Genomic DNA, 15,834 nt, shown 5'->3' on the forward strand with positions numbered 1-15,834 from the left:
ATATATAAAGCTGTGTCGTGTATGGATTCTTAAGTATGCAAAAGCATAAAAGAATAACAACTGGGATTTAGCTATTCTTTTGTAAATTTTATCATTTTATTTGACATGTATTCAGTTTGACCTGAAATTTCACAAATTCAGATAATTTTCAAATAAGGTTAAAGTCATAAATACTGTGAAGTACACATATTGTCACATTTTTTGTCTGTAAATTACATACAGAGTTCAGATGCAACAGTCGCTAAACTCCACCTCTGTCAAAAATGAGATAATGATATTGAGCGAATGCTCTCCGCACATATATAGCCTACGTTCATCAAATACTTTCACTTCAAATCCGCTAAATCTTAGCGTCAGTCCATTTAGAAATATCGGTTCATTGGCAGAAACTGCTAACCGCCACTTCCCTTTGTCAGCAAAAGCCTCTAAGTCCACAGAAGAACCAATCGAATCATATGATTTCAAGATGAATGACGTGTGCGTATGAGCCGACATTCAATTGCAGAGCTGCAAGTTTTTATCATGTTTCGTTCATGTTTCGTTACAGTGGCAATGACAGGATTTCGCGATTAGTAAGTAAACACAACAGTGTTCCTTTTGCTGCTGTAAAACTGACAGAAACTGACATTTTATTATGTTTTGTTGTCCAAAGAGTTGGACTTAGAGGTTTTTGCAAAAAAAAAAGTGCACATGGACTTAGCTGGTTTTGCAGCAAAAGACCAATGAATTGACTAAACTCACTAATAACCTTTTTTCATTTCTATTGAAGTGAAATTACTGAACCTTAAAGGTGGTAAAGAGGATGTTTTGTTTTATACATTTTTGCAATATTACTTGAAACTGTCTTTACTAAGTGATAAAAGACTATTTATTAGGTGCACTGAAAGGAATATTATTAATATACATCATCTGTGCACGAGGTAGGGCCTAAAAAACATCAGCCAATCGTTTACGCGATCATCGCGTAAACGATTGGCCCTCTGGCTTGTCAATCACTGCCATTGTGAGAGACGTGCACGGATTGGCCCTCTGGCTTGTCAATCACTGCCATGACGTTCCTTGTGAGAGACGCTCTAGTAACTTTCATGCGCCGCATGCAATGTTTTTGTCAGGAGACAGGAGTAACTGCAGATTATGAGGTGAGTCCGACATAATGAATCCACTAAGTGTGTGCGCGGCTTAACGATTGTAAGGCCGATTATGAATGTAAATTGATACTTATGACTGATCGCGCTCAAACGCGTCTAGTCAGAGCCAGTTGCGTTCAGTCTGCGATTACAGTCGGTGTTCAAATTCCATGTGAAAGTATATAAATCTGCTTCAGGAGCAGGAAACTATCGCTGTATGTTGAGCACAGTCAGAATGTTTTAGCTAGTCGTAAAATGTGTATCATTTCAAACACTCATTTCAAAAACTCAGTCGACGAAAACATCCTCTATACCACCTTTAAACATAGGAGCCTGCTGGTAAAAAAAATGCTCATTTACAAAAAAACACAGATTTTTGCATCTGAACTCTTCATATTTTGTCACACCACAGGATCATTCAAAATAAAGTAGTGAAACCAGCCAAAATAGTCATCAGAAATAGTGAAACCCCCCCAAAATGGACCTAAAATATAGACTTTACCTTATGCATTCATATAAAACCTAACATGTCAACATGTCCATATCTCTCTTTTCAGGAGAAACCCACTGCACTTTCATTTCATCACAGACACAGTGGCCAATCAGATCCTCAGCACTCTGTTCCAGTCATGGATGGTACCGTCCGTACAAGTCAGCTTCTATGACGCTGATGAACTCAAAGTAAGTAGCTGCCTCATAATGCTCCCATGACACCCTTGCCATTAACCACCCTTGCCCTTTCACCCAGAGATAATGACCATGTCACAGAGCATCAGTATAGAGGCTTATTGGGAGGTCATAAGCAGCGATAGTTTTGAAACGATGCAGGTGGCAATGACAAGTCTGAAGAACGATGTCGATTGCAGTCCTCTCTGAGCTCATTCAGGCACAAAAACTGGAATGAAATACGTGTCACATGCGCTTATGGATTGTAATGAAGGGGCAAAGGTCCCCTTGGGACAGTATGGCATGTCTGTGATAGTGGAAACACCGAGCTTGTTGTTTACACTCCAGCGATCTCAAGAGCTTTCGCTCTCTGAGAACTCTCGCACGCTCCAGAGGGAGACGGAAGCATAGAATTATTCATTTCTGTTCATATATTTAAACTGACAATGCGACTATTTTTTTCCACAACTTGGCATGCAAGTGCTGCCTTTGCTGTGGCGTTGAATTATTCACTGTCTGTTTGTGATTTTTTTTTTTTTTATGCAGCGCACGGTATGCTGAAAGAGCGAAGTGACAATCAAAGAGCTCGCCTCCTCTAGACACACATGTGCGCACATATTCTAGGAGAAGCGCATTCTAGTTTACATTACACTGCACACTCAAGGACACTCACATGAATGGATACACACACTCACATGCACAATAACACAACACAGTCTTTCTTGTCCTGTTTTGTGCTCTCGTCCTCCTCCCACACTGGGTTCACCTCTGATTGTCAGCTGTTTGGCTCGGAGCCGTCTCTAATCACGCGGATTTTACATCCTGTGTCTCTGCTGTGCATAGAGACCTCTTTGCTCTCCTGAGTATATGAAAGCTAAGCTGCAGGAAATCCAGTCTTTTTCAATCAACCCCTCTCTGGCAGATTATTAAACCTGAGCTCAGGTCATTAAGGATGTATGCTGAAAAGATGAAGCGCGCGATAAGAACTGTAGAGGGTTATTTCCATGGGTGCAGATGATGCTATAACTGCGGAGTACAGTTCAGAAGAAAACATGGAGCAGGTAATGAGCTCTAGTTGGTGATAGTGAACACGTGCAGGGTTGAAAGAACTATCTAAATTATCTGGGAGTCTTATTCTAGTCAGCTATAACAGGTATAGGTGCTTCGCCCCGGAAATACATGTTTTGTATACATTATGTTTACATTATTATTATTATAATATCAATATCCGTGTCTCGATGCGATAATATTGTGATTTTTACATTTAGAGGATAATAGTACAAAACTGTGTACACTCTAAAAAATAATGTGTTGGCTCAACGAACAATTTATAATTTTCAAAAGTAATGCAAAATTTAACTCTGTTAAATTATTAAGTTATTACAATTTTTATTGAAATTACATTCAACCAACAAATTACATTGTGTTAAAGGAATTTAATAATTCTTAGCATGAACACAAATTTTTAAGTTGATTACTCAAAAAAAAAATGAAGTCGCTCTAACTACCTGAGTTTATGAACCAATTAATCTTATATATTAAATGTCAAACATAACCTCATTAAACTCTAACAGGTGTTTCACTTTACTAAAAACAAATAAAAAACACTTAATATTGACATTTATTCTCTTTATCCAGTCCTATGCAAAGCATGCTGGGAAGTAGAAATCCACGGCCCAATTTCCAAAGTTATCAAGACAATTTCATTAGGCTACTACAGATTATTATTATTATTTTTTTTTTAACAAAAAATAGTTAACACATAAATCTGAGTGAAATTACACACAATATTAAGTTAATGTCATTAAAATTATATCATCATCAGAACTCAACAAAATAATGTTTGCAACTTAAAAGGTTCAATTAAATCAATTAATTCAAATTTTTAACTTGCAACCACGAATTTATATAAGTTGAAGTAACTTTTAGAGTACTTTTTAGAGTATATATTGCAGCCTTTTACTGACTTTCTTTTTCATTTGCATTGGATTTCAGTGCTTTTTGAACTTTTAAATTGACATTGTAAATTACAATTTAAGTAACCATTATAAGTAACTTTTGCATCTACACGTCAACTAACTCTCATTAGAGTATTAGTTGAGTAGATGGGGTAGGGTTAGAGTTATGGTTACATTTACTTGCAAAGTTACTTATAGTAGAATGTCTGTTGGGGGAGAGTCAATATAAAGTATTGGCAGATATTAAGCAGACTACTAATACTAAGGGCCCTATCTTGCACCCAGCGCAATTGACTTTGTACACCGACGCATGTGTCATTCCTATTTTGCACCCGCGCAAAGCGCGCTTTTCCCTCCACAGAAGCACGTCGCTAAACTAGTGAATGAACTTGCGCTCCCTGGGCGGTTCAGCGCAAAAAAGGAGGTGTGTTCAGGCGCATTGCCGGCGCATTGCTATTTTAAGGAGCTGAAAATAGACTGCACCATAGACCAACTCAAACCTGGTCTAAAGTCAATGGCGCAATATTTTTTTGTTAGAGCGCGTTGGTAGAAACTGCGCCTCTGGGCGCGTCCACAGTGCGCGTTGACTTTGCTTATTACACACAGGGATGCGCATCACACAAACGTGCCAAATATTAAAAACAAAAGGATTACAGTGTAAAAGAATATTATTGTGTACATAAATATAAAAATGTAATGATGAATAGTCATTGCGTGTATTAGAATTAGGCTACCTATTTTCAATTCAGCCTATTACTACTTATAATGATGAACGAAATTGGCTAATTAATTGAACAATCGTGCCAATACACACACACACATATATATTAACTGACTCATCGCGTGTACGCCATGTAAATAGCAATCCGCCATGGTGCGAGCGCATCTCGCTCTTAAAGGGAATGGGAGATGACACTCTGATTGGTTTATTTCACGTTACGCCCAAACCACACCTATGAATAATGAAGCTACTTCAGACCAACCCATTTTAGATTTGCGCCGGGCGCAAGAGCCATTTATCCCGCCGGGAAAATAGCAACAGCGCCGAGACCCGCCCACAAAGTTACTTGCGCTTCGCGCTTTGACACTTGCGTTTCAGATCGTTAAAATAGGGCCCTATGTGTTACTAATGGGTTTCCATATATAAAAAATAAATTTATTATCAAGGACATTTTTATCAATAACATACAAACCTTTCTAGACAGCACAGACAACAACTTGATTTTTTTATTTGGTTGATTTTAATGTAATTTTCAAAAAAAAAAAAAAAAAAAAATATATATATATATATATATATATATATAGAAATAGAAATAGAAATAGAAATACCTCAGACTACTAATGAAAGCAACACTCCCATAAATCCCATAAAAGTTAGTCTCATTACCATTTCAAACAATATTTAGATTTGTGTAAGTTTGACTACAAATGTATTTAATCATATATATATATATATATATATATATATATATATATATATATATATATATATATATATATATATATATATTGTTCCTGATTTGATTGTCTTTTGTGATGTATGTTACATTTTTGTGATTTTTTTTTTTTAGTAATTTTTTTTTTTTTTAGTTTTTAGTAAAGAAGATTATGAATTCTCTAGGTAAAAAATGAATGAGAAAAATACTTCTAAAACCAATGCCAATTAAAAAGTGGGCAGTCACTGTTCTTTTGCTGGTTTCTCACAGATGTCTCTCTCTCTCTCTCTCTCTCTCTCATATTCTCTTGCTATGAATAGTCAGAGGTGTCGTGGATACCAAACAAACACTATTCAGGAATTTATGGCCTGATGAAGCTCACTCTCACCAAAGCTCTGCCATCCAACCTTTCAAAGGTCATCGTCCTCGATACAGACATCACCTTCGCCACTGATATCGCCGAGCTGTGGGCCATCTTCCGAAAGTTCACAGGTAATCAGTCACTTTCCTTCACAAGTCATATAAAGCATCAGGACAGTGAAATTGAACCCTGATGTTGTGATTGCAGAGAAACAAGTGATTGGTCTGGTGGAGAATCAGAGTGATTGGTACCTCGGTAATCTGTGGAAAAATCACAAACCCTGGCCAGCCCTCGGACGGGGGTTTAACACAGGTGAGGACACCAGCTTCCATCTGAACTCCGCTCAACAACTTTCACAGTGTTCAGTGGAATTACACTGTAAATTAGTCTAATAAATGAAGACATGAAAGTGGAAAAATGTATGGTCATTTATTTAAAGGTAGGGTAGGCAATCTCAGAGTAGCTAGAAATAGCAAGTTAGCTTTGAAAGCACAAGATCCCTTTAGAGCACTTTCCAAAGCCACACCTCCTCCAAAACACATGAACAAGCACAGCCAAATCATTTCCTTCAGAATGATTTCTGAAGGATCATATGACACTGATGACGGTAGTAATGAAGCTGAAAATTCAGCTGTGCATCACATGAATAAATTAAATTTTAAAATATATTAAAATAGAAAACAGTTATTTCAAATTTTAATAATATTTGACAATATTTCAGTTTTTACTGTATTTTTAATCAAAAATATGTAGCCTTGGTCAAAAACATAAAAAAAAAAAAATTATTCCAAACATTTGACTGAGAGTGTATATGTAATATTAAACCAATCAATTACTCTTTAAACTTAAAAATAAACGTTAAATAAAATAAACTATTAAATAAAATAAACCATTAAAATTATTATTAGTTAAATAAAATAAACTATTAAAATTATTTAAAAATCTAAGCATTTCTATTTGGTTTGCTTGCTGTTTTGGAAGAGGTTATTCATCGGGTTCAATCAAGTATAAAGATATCAAATGTACATACAGTTGAAACTATGAGCTCCCTCCTGTGTAGGAAGGAACACACAGGCATGATCACTTCTAAATGGAGCACACTGCTTATGTCACATTTCATTTCAGTAAAAAAAAGGAGAATAGTTTGCACTGGGGTCCATTTGACAACAGGTGTTTCTTTTTTGGGCCGCAGGTGTGATTTTACTCTACCTTGAGAGACTGCGCAGGATGGGCTGGGAACAGATGTGGAGACTGACAGCAGAGAGAGAGCTAATGAGCATGCTTTCAACATCCCTGGCAGACCAGGTCCATGTCCTTCATGAACAATACAAAAACACTTTAGAAGAAGAATTTATTTAATAGATCTTATGAGATAATGCAACACAAAATGTTATTGTTTTATGTCTTCACAGGATATATTCAACGCATTCATAAAGCAGAACCCAGTTCTGGTGCATCAGCTTCCGTGCTTCTGGAACGTACAGTTATCGGACCACACTCGCTCTGAACAGTGCTACACTGAGGTGTCGGATCTAAAGGTAACTATATTAAGAGAATGTTTAGGTATAGTGGGTGTAAACCACCAAACTGACCCAAAGGAATTAAGACTAACGAGTTGTTCAGAGTAAAAAGGGGCCCTTTAATTGGTTCAAGCTTTGCTTTAATCATTGCCAAATTCATTGTGTTTGTTTTACAAATTGTTTCTAATGTAAATGTTCACCCAACCTTCACATTCATTTGTATTTACATTTTAGTATGGAAATGATGTCTTTGAAGTTGTTTATTGCTCAGTTTTATTACTTCCTCCTGCAGGTCATTCACTGGAACTCTCCTAAAAAGCTGAGGGTAAAAAACAAGCATGTGGAATTTTTCCGTAATCTTTACTTGACATTCCTGGAGTACGATGGGAATCTTCTCAGACGAGAACTCTTTGGCTGTCCCAGTCAGGCCAGCTCAGAGAGCACAGTGGTCAGTTACTTATTATGCAGTATTATGCAAATGTCTTTTTTTTCTTTTGTTTTTTTGGGAATAGCATGCAGATAAAGTCTCTACTACCTGAAATACAAAATACATGATAACATTTGTATTATGTATTATATATTGGTATCATATATTGGTCTATCTAACAGTCTTGGGCTATGGAAGCCTGTTTCAACCTGAGATTATATATTTAATTAATATTTTTATATATAAATAATATAATAATGTAATTTATACATCAAATATGTTTACATCTGTAAATTTATCTAAAATATAGTTGAATTTAATCCTGTAAATTTGGTTTAGTTAGTGTTAGCTAGTGTTTGTGTTTTGTGGGACCTTTATTTTGAAATGTTTTTCTGTTTACATTGTTCCCTATGTTTACTTTCCTGTTTTACATTGTTCCCATGGTTTCCCTTTGATCACCATAGTGATTTATCAGTCTCACCTGTGCGTTGTTATCCTCGTGTTTGCATGCGCACAGTAAAATCCCCAGAGTTAAATCAACTCTGCTCAGAGTACACATGGTCCCTCTCTAAATAGTGTTAAAGTAACACTGAAGCAGAATTAAAGTTAATGAGATAATTAAGCAATTAATAAGTCTGTTCTTGTGTTTCTCTTTTCTTTAGTGATTCTGCTTGTTAACAGCAGGTGTTCATCACTAATGCACAATCATCACTTAATTATCTCATTAATTTTAATGTACTCTGAGCAGAGTTGATTTAACTTTGGAGATTTTGCTGTGTGTATACTGTATGTATATACCCCTGTGTTTCAGTCTTTAGTGTAAGCCGCTGTCTTTACACCACTTCATAAATATATATCATGACAACTCTCTGAATAGTTTTAGCATGATATTGAATATGGCAATGTTAATGAATTTGGTCGGCCTAGATCTGCTACGCTGCTCTAGAGCAAGTATGGACTTGCTACTCCTATACACAGACACACTGCTGTGAGCATGTAAGATATGCTGCTGTAGTGCTGTCAAACGATTAATCGCGATTTATCGTATCCAAAATAAAGGTTTGTGCTGTGTATATTTATTATGTATATATAAATACACACACATGCATCTATATATTTAACAAATATATAAATATTTTATATATACATAAATGCAATATATTTATGTATAAGCGGTGCTGTGCAGACCAATGTATGACATCAGAGTACTGCGAGAGCAGTCTGAAAGCATACAGAGCTTTATTTACGGTAATTACGACATGGCGTGAACGCAGTATTTGTCTTTGGAGGGCGGGGTTTTGGAAAGATGGGGCGTGTCTTCAGTAACCTTAAGCAGCAGATGGCATTACTTATATCTTAAGAGAACATGAAGACTTAAAAGAAACAGAAAAAAGGGATTTTATAGTCTTAAGCTGGATCATTCTTAATAAGTAATGAATCCCCCTGTCTAAAACAGCTCGGCCTTAGATTTGGACGAGGAAAAACAGTATCGTAAAGCCTCAAAGGGCAACACGACCAGAGCCTGCTTGATGTTTCTTCCTCAGCACCGCTGATAAAGCATATTATTATTATTTCTTTCCAGCTTCAGCAAGCACTAGAGGAGTTAGATGAGGACGACCAGTGCTATGATTTTCGGAGGGAGCGAATCATGGTGCACAGGGTGCATCTGTACTTCTTGCAGTACGAATACACACCTACAGATGATGGCACGGACATCACGCTGGTCGCACAGCTCTCTATGGACAGGTGAGGATGACAGACTGTCTGAACGAATCTGCAGACACGTTTGGGCCACTCATGCCAATGCAATTTAATTACAGAAGTGTCATTGTCGTGTTTAATGAACCCTGTGCGACACTTTGATTGAAATGAGAAAAGATTACTACAGCATTGCAAGTTAATAACATCTTCAAAACATGTTGAACCCTCATGTTAAGTTTGCTGATTAAAAATAATTAAATATATATATATATATATATATATATATATATATATATATATATATATATATATATATATATATATATATATATATACAGTACAGTCCAAAAGTTTGGAACCACAAAGATTTTTAATGTTTTTAAAAGAAGTTTCGTCTGCTCACCAAGGCTACATTTATTTAATTAAAAATACAGTAAAAAACAGTAATATTGTGAAATATTATTACAATTTAAAATAACTGTGTACTATTTAAATATATTTGACAAAGTAATTTATTCCTGTGATGCAAAGCTGAATTTTCAGCATCATTACTCCAGTCTTCAGTGTCACATGATCCTTCAGAAATCATTCTAATATGCTGATTTGCTGCTCAATAAACATTTATGATTATTTTCAATGTTGAAAACAGTTGTGTACTTTTTTTTTCAGGATTCCTTGATGAATAGAAAGTTCAAAAGAACAGCATTTATCTGAAATACAAAGCTTCTGTAGCATTATACACTACCGTTCAAAAGTTTGGGGTCAGTAAGAATTTTTATTTTTATTTTTTTGCAAAGAAATTAAAGAAATGAATACTTTTATTCAGCAAGGCAGTAAAGACATTTATAATGTTACAAAAGATTAGATTTCAGATAAACACTGTTCTTTTGAACTTTCTATTCATAAAATAATCCTGAAAAAAATATTGTACACAAATATTTTGTACAATTGTACACATTAAATGTTTCTTGAGCAGCAGATCAGCATATTAGAATGATTTCTGAAGGATCATGTGACACTGAAGACTGGAGTAATGATGCTGAAAATTCAGCTTTGCATCACAGGAATAAATTACTTTGTGAAATATATTCAAATAGAAAACAGTTATTTTAAATTGTAATAATATTTCACAATATTACTGTTTTTTACTGTATTTTTAATTAAATAAATGTAGCCTTGGTGAGCAGACGAAACTTCTTTTAAAAACATTAAAAATCTTAGTGGTTCCAAACTTTTGGACTGTACTGTATATATATATATATATATATATATATATATATAATGGATCCATACATATTTAAATGGACCAACAATAGAAGAAAATATTAAAATAAAGAAATATTGCAAACAGAATGTATCCTGTAAAGTCTGCCTGTGAATTTAATGGATTGTTATGGAATAAACAATTTAAATAATTTTATAATAATTAAATATCATTGTAAAAAAGCATTAAAGCCTGCACACAATCTTTATAATCATCAAAGTCTTCATTCAGAGGCCAAAAATATATAAAAGTGCTCAGTGCACACTAAAAAAGTAATAATAGTAATTAATGATAACATATTTTGCTATTTGTGATTTAATTCAGTTAATTAATTGACATGACATGTATTTCTTTTGATTAAAAATGAATTTGATTAAAGGCCCGCTTTCTTTTTTTTCTGTTTGGGTTATGTGTAAAATTAATTATAGTAAAGGAAAATAATAGTCTATTATTTTCAGAGTTTTTTAGTTCTCCCAAATGAGCTATTTAAAACAAATACAGGCTTTCTTAGATACCATTGAAACCTCTGTTTTCCCATAAAGTAGTCTTGCCATTTTCACAAAGATGATTGTTATGCAGCATAGCAACCTTGTTTGTGTTTGAAACAAGTATCAACTGGATATGTTTGACGTAGAGAAGATCAGAACATACCGTGCTAATACTGAAAGCTTGCCCTGCAGGTTTAAAAAATGTATCACAAAGAGCCCATCATTTTGCCTCACTTCAATTACTGCCCAAAATTTCACCAGAGACACTTTATATTTGTCCACAGACTGCAGATGCTGGAGGCGATCTGTAAACACTGGGAGGGCCCCATTAGTTTGGCCCTCTACATGTCTGATGCTGAGGCCCAGCAGTTCCTGCGCTACGCTCAGGCCTCTGAAGTCCTCAAAAACCGCAAGAATGTGGGCTATCATATCGTTTATAAGGAGGGTCAGTTCTACCCTGTCAATCTGGTACGCAATGTGGCGCTCCACAATGTCAACACACCGTACGTTTTTCTGACTGATGTAGATTTTCTGCCCATGTACGGCCTCTATGAATACCTCAGGTAAGACTCAGGGCTGTTGGGAATAATCTGTTAATATAATGGATACATTTCTGTATTACATCTTTGTTTTTGTGTTTTTACTTTTCCCTGTAGAAGAAGTATAGTCCAACTGGACATGGCCAATACCAAGAAGGCTCTGGTTGTGCCCGCCTTTGAGACGTTGAGATATCGCCTTTCCTTCCCTAAATCTAAGGCAGAGCTGCTGTCTATGCTGGACATGGGGACTCTTTACACCTTCAGGTACAGTAGACACACAGCAAAATCTCCAGAGTTAAATACACTCTGCTCAGAGTACATCTGGTCCCTCTCTAATTAGTGTTAAAATAACACTGAAGCAGAGTTAAAGTTAATGAGATAATTAGGCAATTAATTAAGTGATGATTGTGCATTAGTGATGAACACCTGCTGTTAACAAGCATAATTATCTCATTAACTTTATCTCTGTTTCAGTGTTACTTTAACACTATTTAGAGAGGAACCATATGTACTCTGAGCCGAGTTGATTTAACTCTGGGGATTTTACTGTGCATAATCAAAATAATCATATCTCAAGGAAGTTCATAATTAATATTTGGGTCAATTACAAATAAGTAATTGAGAAAAGGAGAATTCAAGTTTAAAACACTATTTTTAGAAATGTACTCTTTCATGTGGTTTTTAAAACCTTTCCTTTTCAAAAAAACATTTACATTTTTTAAAAACTTTTATTTTCAAAAAACATTTAAAAGCAAAACAATATTTTTCTTACATATTCGTACACATCTTAATCTTCTAAAAAATGTTCATAAATTATTTTTTAAAAGTGTAACACTTAATTAGTATAGCTTTTTTAAAAATAATAATTATTATGATATTATTATTATTATTATTAAGATTATGATTATGATAAACTAAAGTTAAAATTTTTTGTTTGGTGTTTTTTTTTTCTTCATTATGATATCAGGACTATATCACTCTGATCTTTTAAATTTTTTGATCAAAAAATGTCAAAATTAATTTTAATTCAGAAATAAGTGAAAAATAATCAGGAAAAGATAATAAATAATCAAATCATAAAAATGTAAAAGTAAAATAAAAAAAATGTTAAAATAAAAAAATGCCTGATGAAGATCATACGATCGAAACGTTGCCTATAAAGAACTTTTTTACGGTTTTGCAAGTTGATAGTGTGAGGGATTTTACTTGTTTTTTTTGTATTTTGACTACACCAGTCTTTTTTCCTACGCACCTATCTAGGACCTTCAGGTGTGTGACGCTAATTGATCAAAATAAAACAATCAAAAAGATTATTTTTTTGTTTTGTTTACCTGCATGTCATGTGACCATCAGCCAGAAAACCATGAACATGTGAATGTATTGTTAACTTGTGAATCCCTGTTATAGAAGATGATGTATGAAGATGATGTTTAAAATATTTTTGAATGAATTAAAGGATTAGTTCACTTCAGAATTCAAATTTCCTGATAATTTACTCACACCCATGTCATCCAAGATGTTTATGTCTTTCTTTCTTCATTTGAAATGAGGAAAGCATTCCAGGATTTTTCCAGGATTTAAAAAAAAAAAGGTAAAACAAAGATGACGGACCATTCTGAAGTTGGAAGAAAATGAGATGGAGTTTTTCACCCTAACGTGGTACTTCCACCTACATCACGCCTGACCTTTCCAACATGATTACGTAATGCGTGGCGCATCGCAGAGCAGTGCAAGACAAGCATTTGCGGTTAAAGAGTATATGATTTTTTTATTCGCTGGATAAGACTCTTATTCCTCGTCTGGGATCATGTAGAGCTCTTTGAAGCTGCACTGAAACTGACATTTGGACCTTCAACCCGTTGAACTTTGTTGAAATCCACTATATGAAGAAAAATCCTGGATTGTTTTCCTCAAAAACCTTAATTTCTTTTTGAATGAAGAAAGAAAGACATAAACATCTTGGATGACATGGGGGTGACATTATCAGTAAATTTGAATTCTGAAGTGAACTAATCCTTTAATAGGGCAAAAAAATGAACATCACATTATTGACCTGTTATTAAAAGATCACACATACATTAGCACTAATATCCATTTACTACTTTCCTGAAATGTAGATATCATGTCTGGACAAAGGGTCATGCGCCAACCAATTATGCCAAATGGAGGACAGCCACAACGCCATACAAGGTGGAATGGGAGGCAGACTTTGAGCCGTACGTCGTCGTGCGACGAGACTGTCCTGAGTACGACCAGAGATTTGTTGGCTTTGGCTGGAACAAAGTATCCCATATCATGGAGCTTGATGCTCAGGTAAGGTTTTCAAAAAAAAAGGTTTTGGGCTTGTTTCTACTGCCAGTTCAAGTGTCCAGTGTCCCTAACCTGTCACATTTCCTTGTTCCAAAGGAGTATGATCTTATTGTGTTACCAAATGCCTTCATGATCCACATGCCCCACGCGCCCAGCTTTGACATCTCAAAGTTTCGCTCCAGTCCAAGTTACCGCTACTGCTTGACGACTCTGAAGGACGAGTTCCACCAAGACCTTTCTCGAAAGTACGGTTCTGCTGCTCTCAAGTACCTCACAGCACAGAGGAACATCTGAAATCTGTTTCAAACGTACTTCGGCACACAGGAGATTGGCTCGGTCTAGTCGTTTGAGGCTCAACAGCCAACATGCTGCTCTGCTACATGTTACGGTGTCTAGAGGTACGAAGCTGCCCTGCTAAAATCAGAGCTTTAATTCTTCTTTTTGATAAGTCATACAGCAGAGAACTGTGAAAACCAATGACATGAGCACCACAACCATCTCAGACTGGTGGCGAAAACTCGACCAAACATTTCAACCGCTAAAAAGCGCAGAGGACATCGGTATACGTTCGCGACGACTCGCTTTCTTATAGCCTACAATGAACGGTCATAACAAAGACCTTTTTTGACAATCAGGGCTTTTTCTTCACTAAAGATCTACGGCTAGTGATTCGTGGCTCTACGCGGCTTTGGACCTGGCCGAAACCATCCGGTGATGGGCCGAAAAGGACAAGAAATGAATGAGCTTTCCAAAGACTCTTCTGCTGGACTGAAGTGTGAGGAGGCCATCAAGACAAGAGGGACATTTAAGCCTTATAATTTCCTTGTTATTTAAAATATTTAAAAGTATTTTTTTGTTTTTAACGAAGACAAAACAGTTTATGAACAACGACCTACAGCCTACGTATGTTTTACAATATAAAAAAAGAAAAATCGCATTATTTTTTAATTTAGAAACACTGATTTGCTTGTAGCGAAAGAAGCTTGAATGCTCGATAGGGGTGCAAGGGAGTATTTTGTGTGGTTTCAGAGGTCCCGAATGTTAGTCGTTTATGATTTCGGTGAGAAATGATCAGAGCGTATAATTGCTGCATTTATAATTGTCACATAACAAATGGCGCATATTATGACATGCTTAAACATCCAGTATCATAGTGTATACCAGGACACTTTCCTGCTCTGAACTCACATCACTTTTTTCACTTTTAAAATTTGCACTACATACTGTTACTCAAAAATGATATTATCAATTATGATTATATGATAAATGATTATATGTACATTTGCATTGAGATCCACTCAAGGGACCATGAAAAAAACAACAAAAAAAACGGAGCATCCAGGTTTCTCAAGGACTAAATATTTGTTGTCAGTGATATAAAACACTTTCTGTCATTGAAAGCGGTATTTATTGTGTAAAATGTCAGTCACGTTCTGGTCAGTCCTGCAAATAATAATCCAGTGTCCAATTCAGCATCAGTCACTCAAGTTATAAAAGAAAAAACAAGCATCGCAAACCTGACAAGAAAGTTTGTACGATCTATTGTACCAATGTTGTGTCCCATCTTTATAAAGTAACGCTCCTCCAAGTCACATTGAGTTCACCCCTCATTCGCCACCCATGCCCTTCCGCTCCACGAGACTGCAGAATTACGGTAAATACCCGTGCCTTTGCTGTGTTGCGAAAACTGGATATTGATTGTACTACTGTACGCATCAGCGGGGCCTGCGAGAATACAGGTACTCTATTTATTATTGTTGACTTAAATCAATCATATTTTTCTATGTAGGGGACAAAGTGCTTTAAATAAATTCTCCCTGTTTCTATAGTTTGTCAAAGTTCTTGTGCTTTTTATTTTACAAGTGTACATGAGTCATGTTGCTCTGTGCTTTTCACTGAATGTTCCATTTTTGAGTTCGTTCTAAGATTTACTGGTGACTCATAGTTAGAAGGTCTACAATACACATGAGATGATGAGAAAAAGCATTACTCTTTCTCCACACTAATCTCACAAAGAAATGTGTTTGTGAAAGGAAA

General features: G+C 35.5%; 1 protein-coding gene across 11 annotated transcripts in view; it reads left to right on the top strand.

Annotated features, from left to right (window-relative positions):
* large2 (LARGE xylosyl- and glucuronyltransferase 2) overlaps positions 1–15,625 on the top strand; it is a 163,971-nt gene extending 148,346 nt beyond the window's left edge. For all 11 annotated transcript variants that reach the window (XM_048169579.1, XM_048169582.1, XM_048169586.1 and 8 more), the window contains 11 exons: positions 1,685–1,808; positions 5,508–5,679; positions 5,756–5,860; positions 6,741–6,853; positions 6,961–7,086; positions 7,361–7,516; positions 9,078–9,241; positions 11,233–11,511; positions 11,605–11,751; positions 13,605–13,800; positions 13,894–15,625. In XM_048169579.1, the coding sequence (XP_048025536.1) occupies positions 1,685–1,808; positions 5,508–5,679; positions 5,756–5,860; positions 6,741–6,853; positions 6,961–7,086; positions 7,361–7,516; positions 9,078–9,241; positions 11,233–11,511; positions 11,605–11,751; positions 13,605–13,800; positions 13,894–14,091 (1,780 nt within the window). In that variant the 3' untranslated portion in view covers positions 14,092–15,625. The remainder of the gene's footprint in view (positions 1–1,684; positions 1,809–5,507; positions 5,680–5,755; positions 5,861–6,740; positions 6,854–6,960; positions 7,087–7,360; positions 7,517–9,077; positions 9,242–11,232; positions 11,512–11,604; positions 11,752–13,604; positions 13,801–13,893) is intronic.
* Positions 15,626–15,834: the final 209 nt, after the last annotated feature.

This window comes from Megalobrama amblycephala, linkage group LG19 (genome assembly GCF_018812025.1).
Source record: "Megalobrama amblycephala isolate DHTTF-2021 linkage group LG19, ASM1881202v1, whole genome shotgun sequence".
Lineage (NCBI taxonomy): Eukaryota > Metazoa > Chordata > Actinopteri > Cypriniformes > Xenocyprididae > Megalobrama > Megalobrama amblycephala.